This window comes from Lampetra fluviatilis, unplaced genomic scaffold, assembly GCF_964198595.1.
Source record: "Lampetra fluviatilis unplaced genomic scaffold, kcLamFluv1.1 SCAFFOLD_698, whole genome shotgun sequence".
In the NCBI taxonomy this organism is placed as follows: Eukaryota; Metazoa; Chordata; class Hyperoartia; order Petromyzontiformes; family Petromyzontidae; genus Lampetra; species Lampetra fluviatilis.
In genome coordinates this window covers 1,042-12,500 of record NW_027620545.1, presented here as the reverse complement: position 1 = coordinate 12,500, position 11,459 = coordinate 1,042, and the positions used below count along the sequence as shown (strand labels likewise).

Genomic DNA, 11,459 nt, shown 5'->3' with positions numbered 1-11,459 from the left:
CCCCCGTGTCTCTCCCCCCGTGTCTCTCCCCCCGTGTCTCTCCCCGTGTTTCTCTCCCCGTGTCTCTCCCCCCGTGTCTCTCCCCCCGTGTCTCTCCCCCCCGTGTCTCTCCTCCCGTGTCTCTCTCCCCGTGTCTCTCTCCCCCCGTGTCTCTCTCCCCGTGTCTCTCCCCGTGTCTCTCTCCCCGTGTCTCTCTCCCCCCGTGTCTCTCTCCCCGTGTCTCTCTCCCCGTGTCTCTCCCCCCGTGTCTCTCCCCCCGTGTCTCTCCCCCCGTGTCTCTCCCCCCGTGTCTCTCTCCCCGTGTCTCTCTCCCCGTGTCTCTCTCCCCGTGTCTCTCTCCCCGTGTCTCTCTCCCCGTGTCTCTCCCCCCGTGTCTCTCCCCCCGTGTCTCTCCCCCCGTGTCTCTCCCCCCGTGTCTCTCTCCCCGTGTCTCTCTCCCCGTGTCTCTCTCCCCGTGTCTCTCTCCCCGTGTCTCTCTCCCCGTGTCTCTCTCCCCGTGTCTCTCTCCCCGTGTCTCTCCCCCCGTGTCTCTCCCCCCGTGTCTCTCTCCCCGTGTCTCTCTCCCCGTGTCTCTCTCCCCGTGTCTCTCTCCCCCCGTGTCTCTCCCCCCTTGTCTCTCCCCCCGTGTCTCTCCCCCCGTGTCTCTCCCCCCGTGTCTCTCCCCCCGTGTCTCTCCCCCCGTGTCTCTCCCCCCGTGTCTCTCCCCCCGTGTCTCTCCCCCCGTGTCTCTCCCCCCGTGTCTCTCCCCCCGTGTCTCTCACCCCGTGTCTCTCTCCCCGTGTCTCTCCCCCCGTGTCTCTCCCCCCGTGTCTCTCCCCCCGTGTCTCTCTCCCCGTGTCTCTCTCCCCGTGTCTCTCTCCCGTGTCTCTCTCCCCGTGTCTCTCTCCCCGTGTCTCTCTCCCCGTGTCTCTCTCCCCGTGTCTCTCCCCCCGTGTCTCTCCCCCCGTGTCTCTCTCCCCGTGTCTCTCTCCCCGTGTCTCTCTCCCCGTGTCTCTCTCCCCGTGTCTCTCTCCCCGTGTCTCTCACCGTGTCTCTCTCCCCGTGTCTCTCTCCCCGTGTCTCTCTCCCCGTGTCTCTCTCCCCGTGTCTCTCTCCCCGTGTCTCTCTCCCCGTGTCTCTCTCCCCGTGTCTCTCTCCCCGTGTCTCTCCCCGTGTCTCTGTGTGTCTCTGTGTGTGTCTAGGCAAGTGTTCAGCAGCAGCTCTGGATGTGCTGTCTAACGTGTCTCTCTCTGTGTGTGTCTCTCTCTCACCGTGTCTCACCGTGTCTCTCCATGTCTCCCCGTGTCTCTCTCTCTCACCGTGTCTCTCTCTGCGTGTGTCTCTGTGTGTGTCTCTGTGTGTGTCTCTGTATGTGTCTCTGTGTGTGTGTGTCTCTGTGTGTGTGTCTATGTGTGTGTCTCTGTGTGTGTCTCTGTGTGTGTCTCTGTGTGTGTCTCTCTGTGTGTCTCTGTGTGTGTGTCTCTGTGTGTGTCTCTGTGTGTGTCTCTGTGTGTGTCTCTGTGTGTGTGTCTCTGTGTGTGTCTCTGTGTGTGTGTCTCTGTGTGTGTCTCTGTGTGCGTGTCTCTGTGTGCGTGTCTCTGTGTGCGTGTCTCTGTGTGCGTGTCTCTGTGTGTGTCTTTGTGCGTGTCTCTGTGTGTGTCTTTGTGTGTGTGTCTTTGTGTGCGTGTCTTTGTGTGCGTGTCTTTGTGTGCGTGTCTCTGTGTGTGTCTCTCTGTGTGTCTCTGTGTGTGTGTCTCTGTGTGTGTCTCTCTGCGTGTGTCTCTCTGCGTGTGTCTCTGTGTGTGTCTCTGTGTGCGTCTCTGTGTGCGTGTGTGTCTGTGTGTGTGTCTCTGTGTGTGTCTGTGTGTGTGTCTCTCTGTGTGTCTCTGTGTGCGTGTGTCTCTGTGTGCGTGTGTCTCTGTGTGCGTCTCTGTGTGCGTGTGTCTCTGTGTGTGTCTCTGTGTGTGTGCGTGTCTCTGTGTGCGTGTCTCTGTGTGTGTGCGTGTCTCTGTGTGCGTGTCTCTGTGTGCGTGCGTGTCTCTGTGTGCGTGTCTCTGTGTGTGTGTGTGTCTCTGTGTGTGTGTCTCTGTGTGTGTGTCTCTCTGTGTGTCTCTGTGTGTGTCTAGGCAAGTGTTCCGCAGCAGCTTTGGACGTCTTGGCGAACGTGTTCCGTGAGGACCTGCTGCCCAATCTGCTGCCGTTGCTCAAGGAGCTTCTGTTCCACCCCGAATGGGAGGTCAAGGAGTCGGGCATCCTCGTGCTGGGAGCCATCGCTGAGGGTCACAGACACACACACAGACACACACGCAGACACACACAGACACAGACACACAGACACACACACAGACACACAGAGACACTCACCCCGTGTCTCACTCACCCACTCACTCGCTCACTCACCCACCCACCCACCCACCCACTCACCCACTCACCCACCCACTCACTCACCCACCCACCCACCCACTCACCCACTAACTCTCCCACCCACTCACCCACCCACCCACTCACCCACCCACCCACCCACCCACCCACTCACCCACCCACTCACTCACCCACCCACCCACCCACTCACCCACTAACTCTCCCACCCACTCACCCACCCACCCACTCACCCACCCACCCACTCACCCACCCACTCACCCACCCACTCACCCACCCACTCACCCACCCACCCACTCACCCACCCACCCACTCACTCACCCACTCACCCACCCACCCACCCACCCACTCACCCACCCACCCACTCACTCACTCACCCACCCACTCACCCACCCACCCACTCACTCACCCACTCACTCACCCACCCACTCACCCACCCACCCACCCACCCACCCACTCACCCACTCACCCACCCACCCACTCACCCACCCACCCACTCACCCACCCACTCACCCACCCACCCACTCACCCACCCACCCACCCACCCACTCACCCAAACCCACTCACCCACCCACCCACCCACTCACTCACCCCATGTCTCTCTCTCCTTGTCTCACTCCCCAGGCTGCATGCAGGGCATGATCCAGTACCTGCCCGAGCTGATCCCTCACCTGGTGCAGTGTTTGTCTGACAAGAAGGCCTTGGTCCGGTCCATCACCTGCTGGACCCTCAGCCGATACGCTCACTGGGTCGTATCCCAGCCTCCCGACAGCTACCTGAGGCCCCTCATGACAGAGCTGCTCAAACGCATCCTAGACGCCAACAAACGTGTGCAGGAGGCAGCTTGCAGGTGAGTGGGTGGGTGAGTGGGTGGGTGGGTGAGTGAGTGGGTGGGTGAGTGAGTGGGTGGGTGGGTGAGTGGGTGGGTGGGTGAGTGGGTGGGTGGGTGGGTGAGTGGGTGGGTGAGTGGGTGGGTGGGTGAGTGAGTGGGTGAGTGAGTGAGTGGGTGGGTGGGTGGGTGGGTGGGTGGGTGAGTGAGTGGGTGGGTGGGTGAGTGAGTGGGTGGGTGGGTGAGTGGGTGGGTGGGTGGGTGAGTGAATGGGTGAGTGAGTGAGTGGGTGGGTGGGTGGGTGAGTGAGTGAGTGAGTGGGTGAGTGGGTGGGTGGGTGAGTGAATGGGTGAGTGAGTGAGTGGGTGGGTGAGTGGGTGGGTGGGTGGGTGGGTGAGTGAGTGGGTGAGTGGGTGAGTGGGTGGGTGGGTGGGTGAGTGAGTGGATGGGTGGGTGGGTGAGTGGGTGAGTGGGTGGGTGAGTGGGTGGGTGGGTGGGTGGGTGGGTGAGTGAGTGGATGGGTGGGTGGGTGGGTGAGTGAGTGGATGGGTGGGTGGGTGAGTGGGTGGGTGGGTGGGTGAGTGGGTGGGTGGGTGGGTGGGTGAGTGGGTGAGTGAGTGGGTGGGTGAGTGGGTGGGTGGGTGAGTGGGTGGGTGGGTGGGTGAGTGGGTGGGTGGGTGAGTGAGTGGGTGGGTGGGTGGGTGAGTGGGTGGGTGGGTGAGTGAGTGGGTGGGTGAGTGGGTGGGTGGGTGAGTGGGTGAGTGAGTGGGTGGGTGAGTGGGTGGGTGGGTGAGTGGGTGAGTGGGTGGGTGGGTGAGTGAGTGAGTGGGTGGGTGGGTGAGTGGGTGGGTGGGTGGGTGGGTGGGTGGGTGAGTGGGTGGGTGGGTGGGTGAGTGGGTGGGTGGGTGAGTGAGTGGGTGGGTGAGTGGGTGGGTGGGTGAGTGGGTGAGTGAGTGGGTGGGTGAGTGGGTGGGTGGGTGAGTGGGTGAGTGGGTGGGTGGGTGAGTGGGTGGGTGGGTGGGTGGGTGAGTGGGTGGGTGGGTGAGTGAGTGAGTGGGTGGGTGAGTGAGTGGGTGGGTGAGTGGGTGGGTGGGTGAGTGGGTGAGTGAGTGGGTGGGTGAGTGGGTGGGTGGGTGAGTGGGTGAGTGGGTGGGTGAGTGGGTGGGTGGGTGAGTGGGTGAGTGGGTGAGTGGGTGAGTGGGTGGGTGGGTGAGTGGGTGAGTGGGTGGGTGGGTGAGTGGGTGGGTGGGTGGGTGGGTGAGTGGGTGGGTGGGTGAGTGAGTGAGTGGGTGGGTGAGTGAGTGGGTGGGTGAGTGGGTGGGTGGGTGAGTGGGTGAGTGAGTGGGTGGGTGAGTGGGTGGGTGGGTGAGTGGGTGAGTGGGTGGGTGAGTGGGTGGGTGGGTGAGTGGGTGAGTGGGTGGGTGGGTGAGTGGGTGAGTGGGTGAGTGGGTGAGTGGGTGGGTGGGTGAGTGGGTGAGTGGGTGGGTGAGTGGGTGGGTGGGTGAGTGGGTGAGTGGGTGGGTGGGTGAGTGAGGTGGGTGGGTGGGTGGGTGAGTGAATGGGTGAGTGAGTGGGTGGGTGGGTGGGTGGGTGGGTGGGTGGGTGAGTGGGTGGGTGGGTGGGTGAGTGAGTGGGTGGGTGAGTGAGTGAGTGAGTGGGTGGGTGAGTGAGTGGGTGGGTGGGTGAGTGAGTGGGTGGGTGGGTGTGGTGAGTGGGTGGGTGGGTGAGTGAGTGGGTGAGTGGGTGAGTGAGTGGGTGGGTGGGTGGGTGGGTGGGTGAGTGGGTTGGTGGGTGAGTGGGTGGGTGAGTGGGTGGGTGAGTGGGTGGGTGGGTGGGTGGGTGGGTGGGTGGCTGGGTGAGTGGGTGGGTGGGTGAGTGGGTGGGTGGGTGAGTGGGTGGGTGGGTGAGTGAGTGGGTGAGTGGGTGGGTGAGTGAGTGAGTGGGTGGGTGGGTGAGTGAGTGGGTGAGTGGGTGAGTGGGTGGGTGGGTGAGTGGGTGGCTGGGTGAGTGGGTGGCTGGGTGAGTGAGTGGGTGGGTGGGTGAGTGAGTGGGTGGGTGGGTGGGTGGGTGAGCGGGCGGGCGAGCGGGCGGGCGGGCGGGCGGGCGGCGGGCGAGCGAGCGGGCGGGCGGGCGGGCGAGCGGGCGAGTGAGCGTCTCTCCGTGCCCGCAGTGCGTTTGCGACGCTGGAGGAGGAGGCCTGCACGGAGCTGGTCCCCTACTTGGGCTTCATCCTCGACACGCTCGTCTTCGCGTTCAGCAAGTACCAGCACAAGAACCTGCTGATCCTGTACGATGCCATCGGCACGCTGGCAGACTCCGTGGGACATCACCTCAACAAGCCGGTGAGACACGGGGGGAGAGACACGGGGGGAGAGACACGGGGGGAGAGACACGGGTAGAGAGACACGGGGAGGGAGGGAGACACGGGGGAGGGAGGGAGACACGGGGAGGGAGGGAGACACGGGGAGGGAGACACGGGGAGGGAGACACGGGGGGAGAGACACGGGGGGAGAGACACGGGGGGAGAGACACGGGGGGAGAGACACGGGGGGAGAGACACGGAGAGAGAGACGGGGAGGGAGACACGGGGAGGGAGGGAGACACGGGGAGGGAGGGAGACACGGGGAGGGAGGGAGACACGGGGAGGGAGACACGGGGAGGGAGACACGGGGAGGGAGACACGGGTAGAGAGACACGGGGAGGGAGGGAGACACGGGGAGGGAGGGAGACACGGGGAGGGAGGGAGACACGGGGAGGGAGGGAGACACGGGGAGGGAGGGAGACACGGGGAGGGAGGGAGACACGGGGAGGGAGACACGGGGAGGGAGACACGGGGAGGGAGACACGGGGAGGGAGACACGGGGAGGGAGACACGGGGAGGGAGACACGGGGAGAGAGACACGGGGAGGGAGACACGGGGAGAGAGACACGGGGAGAAACACGGGGAGAGAGAGAGACCCGTGTCGCTCCCCCTGTGTCTCTCTTCCCGTGTCTCTCTCACCGTGTCTCTCACCGTGTCTCTCACCGTGTCTCTCACCGTGTCTCTCTCTCTCACCCTGTGTCTCTCTCTCTCACCCTGTGTCTCTCTCACCCCGTGTCTCTCTCTCACCCCGTGTTTCTCCCACCGTGTCTCTCTCTCTCGCCGTGTCTCTCCCCCCGTGTCTCTCTCTCACCCCGTGTCTCTCTCACCCTGTGTCTCTCTCTCTCACCCAGTGTTTCTCCCCCCGTGTCTCTCTCTCACCCCGTGTCTCTCTCACCCTGTGTCTCTCTCTCTCACCGTGTCTCTCCCCCCGTGTCTCTCTCTCACCCCGTGTCTCTCTCACCCCGTGTCTCTCTCTCTCACCCAGTGTTTCTCCCCCCGTGTCTCTCCGTGTCTCACCCTGTGTCTCTCTCTCTCACCGTGTCTCTCCCCCCGTGTCTCTCTCTCACCCCGTGTCTCTCTCCCCCCGTGTCTCTCTCGCTCTCACCCAGTGTCTCTCTCACCCCGTGTCTCTCCGTGTCTCCCCCCGTGTCTCTCTCTCTCCCCCCGTGTCTCTCTCTCTCACCATGTCTCTCACCCCGTGTCTTTCCCCCAGTGTCTCTCTCTCTCACCCAGTGTCTCTCTCACCCCGTGTCTCTCTCCCCGTGTCTCAGGAGTTCATCCAGATGCTGATGCCTCCGCTCATTCAGAAGTGGAATGTTCTCAAAGACGAAGACAAAGATCTCTTCCCCCTACTTGAGGTAGCGACTCCCCGTGTCTCTCTCCCCGCGTCTCCCTCCCCGTGTCTCTCTCCCCGCGTCTCCCTCCCCGTGTCTCCCTCCCCGTGTCTCCCTCCCCGCGTCTCCCTCCCCGTGTCTCCCTCCCCGTGTCTCTCTCCCCGCGTCTCCCTCCCCGTGTCTCCCTCCCCGTGTCTCCCTCCCCGTGTCTCCCTCCCCGTGTCTCCCTCCCCGCGTCTCCCTCCCCGTGTCTCTCTCCCCGTGTCTCTCTCCCCGTGTCTCCCTCCCCGTGTCTCCCTCCCCGTGTCTCCCTCCCCGTGTCTCTCTCCCCGTGTCTCCCTCCCCGTGTCTCCCTCCCCGCGTCTCCCTCCCCGTGTCTCCCTCTCTCCCCGCGTCTCCCTCCCCGTGTCTCCCTCCCTCCCCGTGTCTCTCTCCCCGTGTCTCCCTCCCCGTGTCTCCCTCCCCGTGTCTCCCTCCCTCCCCGTGTCTCTCTACCCGTGTCTCCCTCCCCGTGTCTCCCTCCCTCCCCGTGTCTCCCTCCCCGTGTCTCCCTCCCCGTGTCTCCCTCCCCGTGTCTCCCTCCCTCCCCGTGTCTCCCTCCCTCCCCGCGTCTCCCTCCCCATGTCTCCCTCCCCGCGTCTCCCTCCCCGTGTCTCTCTCCCCGTGTCTCCCTCCCCGCATCTCCCTCCCCGCGTCTTACTCCCCGTGTCTCTCTCCCCGCGTCTCCCTCCCCGTGTCTCCCTCCCCGCGTCTCTCTCCCCGTGTCTCCCTCCCCGTGTCTCACTCCCCGTGTCTCCCTCCCTCCCCGTGTCTCCCTCCCTCCCCGTGTCTCCCTCCCCCCCCGTGTCTCCCTCCCCGTGTCTCCCTCCCTCCCCGTGTCTCCCTCCCCGTGTCTCCCTCCCTCCCCGTGTCTCCCTCCCCGGTCTACCTCCCTCCCCGTGTCTCTCTACCCGTGTCTCCCTCCCCGTGTCTCCCTCCCTCCCCGTGTCTCCCTCCCCGTGTCTCCCTCCCTCCCCGTGTCTCCCTCCCCGTGTCTCCCTCCCTCCCCGTGTCTCCCTCCCCGTGTCTCCCTCCCCGTGTCTCCCTCCCTCCCCGTGTCTCCCTCCCCGTGTCTCCCTCCCCGTGTCTCCCTCCCTCCCCGTGTCTCCCTCCCCGTGTCTCCCTCCCCGCGTCTCCCTCCCCCCTCCCCGTGTGTCTCTCCCCGTGTCTCCCTCCCCGTGTCTCCCTCCCTCCCCGCGTCTCCCTCCCCGTGTGTCTCTCCCCGTGTCTCCCTCCCCGTGTCTCCCTCCCTCCCCGTGTGTCTCCCTCCCCGTGTGTCTCTCCCCGTGTGTCTCTCCCCGTGTCTCCCTCCCCGTGTCTCCCTCCCCGTGTCTCTCTCCCCGTGTCTCTCTCCCCGTGTCTCTCTCCCCGTGTCTCCCTCCCCGTGTCTCCCTCCCCTTGTCTCTCTCCCCGTGTCTCCCTCCCCGTGTCTCCCTCCCCGTGTCTCCCTCCCCGTGTTTCTCTCCCCGTGTCTCTCTCTCCCCGTGTCTCTCTCCCCGTGTCTCCCTCCCCGTGTCTCCCTCCCCTTGTCTCTCTCCCCGTGTCTCCCTCCCTGTGTCTCCCTCCCCGTGTGTCTCTCTCCCCGTGTGTCTCCCTCCCCGTGTCTCCCTCCCCGTGTCTCCCTCCCCGTGTGTCTCTCTCCCCGTGTCTCCCTCCCCGTGTCTCTCCCCCCTCCCCCCGTGTCTCCCTCCTCGTGTGTCTCTCTCCCCGTGTCTCCCTCCCCGCGTCTCTCACCCCGTGTCTCTCTCCCCGTGTCTCCCTCCCCGTGTCTCTCCCACCCCGTGTCTCTCTCTCTCACCCCGTCTCTCTCTCTCTCACCCTGTGTCTCTCTCTCTCTCTCACCCCGTGTCTCTCTCCCCGTGTCTCTCTCCCCGTGTCTCTCCCACCCCGTGTCTCTCTCTCTCACCCCGTCTCTCTCTCTCTCACCCCGTGTCTCTCTCTCTCTCTCACCCTGTGTCTCTCTCTCTCTCTCTCACCCCGTGTCTCTCTCCCCGTGTCTCTCTCCCCGTGTGTCTCCCACCCCGTGTCTCTCCCCGTGTCTCTCTCTCCCCGTGTCTCTCTCTCCCCGTGTCTCTCTCTCCCCGTGTCTCTCCCCGTGTCTGTCTCTCCCCGTGTCTCTCTCTCCCCGTGTGTCTCTCTCTCACCCCGTGTCTCTCTCTCTCACCCCGTGTCTCTCTCTCTCACCCTGTGTCTCTCTCTCTCTCTCTCTCTCACCCCGTGTCTCTCTCCCCGTGTCTCTCTCCCCGTGTGTCTCCCACCCCGTGTCTCTCCCCGTGTCTCTCTCTCCCCGTGTCTCTCTCTCCCCGTGTCTCTCCCCGTGTCTCTCTCTCCCCGTGTGTCTCTCCCCTCCCCCCGTGTCTCTCTCCCCGTGTCTCTCTCCCCGTGTCTCTCTCTCCCCGTGTCTCTCTCTGTCTCTCCCCGTGTCTCTCTCCCCGTGTCTCTCTCCCCGTGTCTCTCTCCCCGTGTCTCTCCCCCCGTGTCTCTCCCCGTGTCTCTCTCTCCCCGTGTGTCTCTCCCCGTGTGTCTCTCCCCGTGTCTCTCTCTCCCCCCCCGTATCTCTCTCCCCGTGTCTCTCTCCCCTCCCCGTGTCTCTCTCCCCGTGTCTCTCTCCCCGTGTCTCTCTCTCCCCGTGTCTCTCTCTCCCCGTGTCTCTCCCCGTGTCTCTCTCCCCGTGTCTCTCTCCCCTCTCCCCGTGTCTCCCTCCCCGTGTCTCCCTCCCGTGTCTCCCTCCCCGTGTGTCTCTCCCCGTGTGTCTCTCCCCGTGTGTCTCTCCCCGTGTCTCCCTCCCCGTGTCTCCCTCCCCTTGTCTCTCTCCCCGTGTCTCCCTCCCCGTGTCTCCCTCCCCGTGTGTCTCTCTCCCCGTGTCTCCCTCCCTGCGTCTCCCTCCCCGCGTCTCTCACCCCGTGTCTCTCTCCCCGTGTCTCCCTCCCCGTGTCTCTCCCACCCCGCGTCTCTCTCTCTCACCCCGTGTCTCTCTCTCTCACCCTGTGTCTCTCTCTCTCCCACCCCGTGTCTCTCCCACCCCGTGTCTCTCTCCCCGTGTGTCTCCCACCCCGTGTCTCTCTCCCCGTGTCTCTCTCTCCCCGTGTGTCTCTCTCTCTCCCACCCCGTGTGTCTCCCACCCCGTGTCTCTCTCCCCGTGTGTCTCTCTCTTCCCGTGTGTCTCTCTCTCCCCGTGTGTCTCTCTCTCCCCGTGTGTCTCTCTCTCCGTGTCTCTCCCACCCCGTGTCTCTCTCTCTCACCCCGTGTCTCTCTCCGGCAGTGTCTCTCGTCCGTCGCGACAGCTTTGCAGTCTGGGTTCCTGCCGTACTGTGAGCCCGTCTACCAGCGGTGTGTCAACCTCGTCCAGAAAACACTCACGCAAGCCACGGTGAGGAGACACGGGGAGAGAGACACGGGGAGAGAGACACCGGGAGAGAGACACGGGGAGAGAGACACGGGGAGAGAGACACGGGGAGAGAGACACGGGGAGGGAGATACGGGGAGGGGAGAGAGACACGGGGAGGGGAGAGAGACACGGGGAGGGGAGAGAGACACGGGGAGAGAGACATGGGGGGGAGGGGAGAGACACGGGGAGGGGAGAGAGACACGGGGAGAGAGACACGGGGGGAGAGACACGGGGAGAGAGACACGGGGAGAGAGACACGGGGAGAGAGACACGGGGAGGGGAGAGAGACACGCGGAGGGGAGAGAGATACGGGGAGGGGAGAGAGACACGGGGAGAGAGACACGGGGGGAGGGGAGAGACACGGGGAGGGGAGAGAGACACGGGGAGGGGAGAGAGACACGGGGAGGGGAGAGAGACACGGGGAGAGAGACACGGGGAGAGAGACACGGGGAGAGAGACACGGGGAGAGGGGAGAGAGACACGGGGAGAGAGACACGGGGAGAGAGACACGGGGAGAGAGACACGGGGGGAGAGACACGGGGAGAGAGACACGGGGAGAGAGACACGGGGGAGAGAGACACGGGGAGGGGAGAGAGACACGGGGAGGGGAGAGAGACACGGGGAGGGGAGAGAGACACGGGGAGAGAGATACGGGGAGAGAGGACACGGGGAGGGAGATACGGGGAGAGAGACACGGGGAGGGGAGAGAGACACGGGGAGAGAGACACGGGGAGAGAGACACGGGGAGAGAGACACGGGGAGAGAGACACGGGGAGAGAGACACGGGGAGAGAGACACGGGGAGAGAGACACGGGGAGAGAGACACGGGGAGAGAGACACGGGGAGAGAGACACGGGGAGAGAGACACGGGGAGAGAGACACGGGGAGAGAGACACGGGGAGAGAGACACGGGGAGAGAGACACGGGGGGAGAGACACGGGGAGAGAGACACGGGGAGAGAGACACGGGGAGAGAGACACGGGGGGAGGGGAGAGACACGGGGAGGGGAGAGAGACACGGGGAGAGAGACACGGGGAGAGAGACACGGGGAGAGAGACACGGGGAGAGAGACACGGGGAGAGAGACACGGGGAGAGAGACACGGGGAGAGAGACACGGGGAGAGAGACACCGGGAGAGAGACACGGGGA

The 11,459-nt window shown here is 64.8% G+C and overlaps 1 protein-coding gene across 1 annotated transcript in view; it reads left to right on the top strand.

Annotated features, from left to right (window-relative positions):
- The window catches only part of LOC144954044 (transportin-1-like), a gene marked incomplete at both ends in the record, with an annotated part of 44,212 nt that extends 33,920 nt beyond the window's left edge, over positions 1 to 10,292 (top strand). Inside the window, 5 exons of the mRNA XM_078884628.1 lie at positions 2,106 to 2,258; positions 2,983 to 3,208; positions 5,358 to 5,529; positions 6,821 to 6,907; positions 10,185 to 10,292. Of these exons, the coding sequence (XP_078740754.1) occupies positions 2,106 to 2,258; positions 2,983 to 3,208; positions 5,358 to 5,529; positions 6,821 to 6,907; positions 10,185 to 10,292 (746 nt within the window). The remainder of the gene's footprint in view (positions 1 to 2,105; positions 2,259 to 2,982; positions 3,209 to 5,357; positions 5,530 to 6,820; positions 6,908 to 10,184) is intronic.
- Positions 10,293 to 11,459: the final 1,167 nt, after the last annotated feature.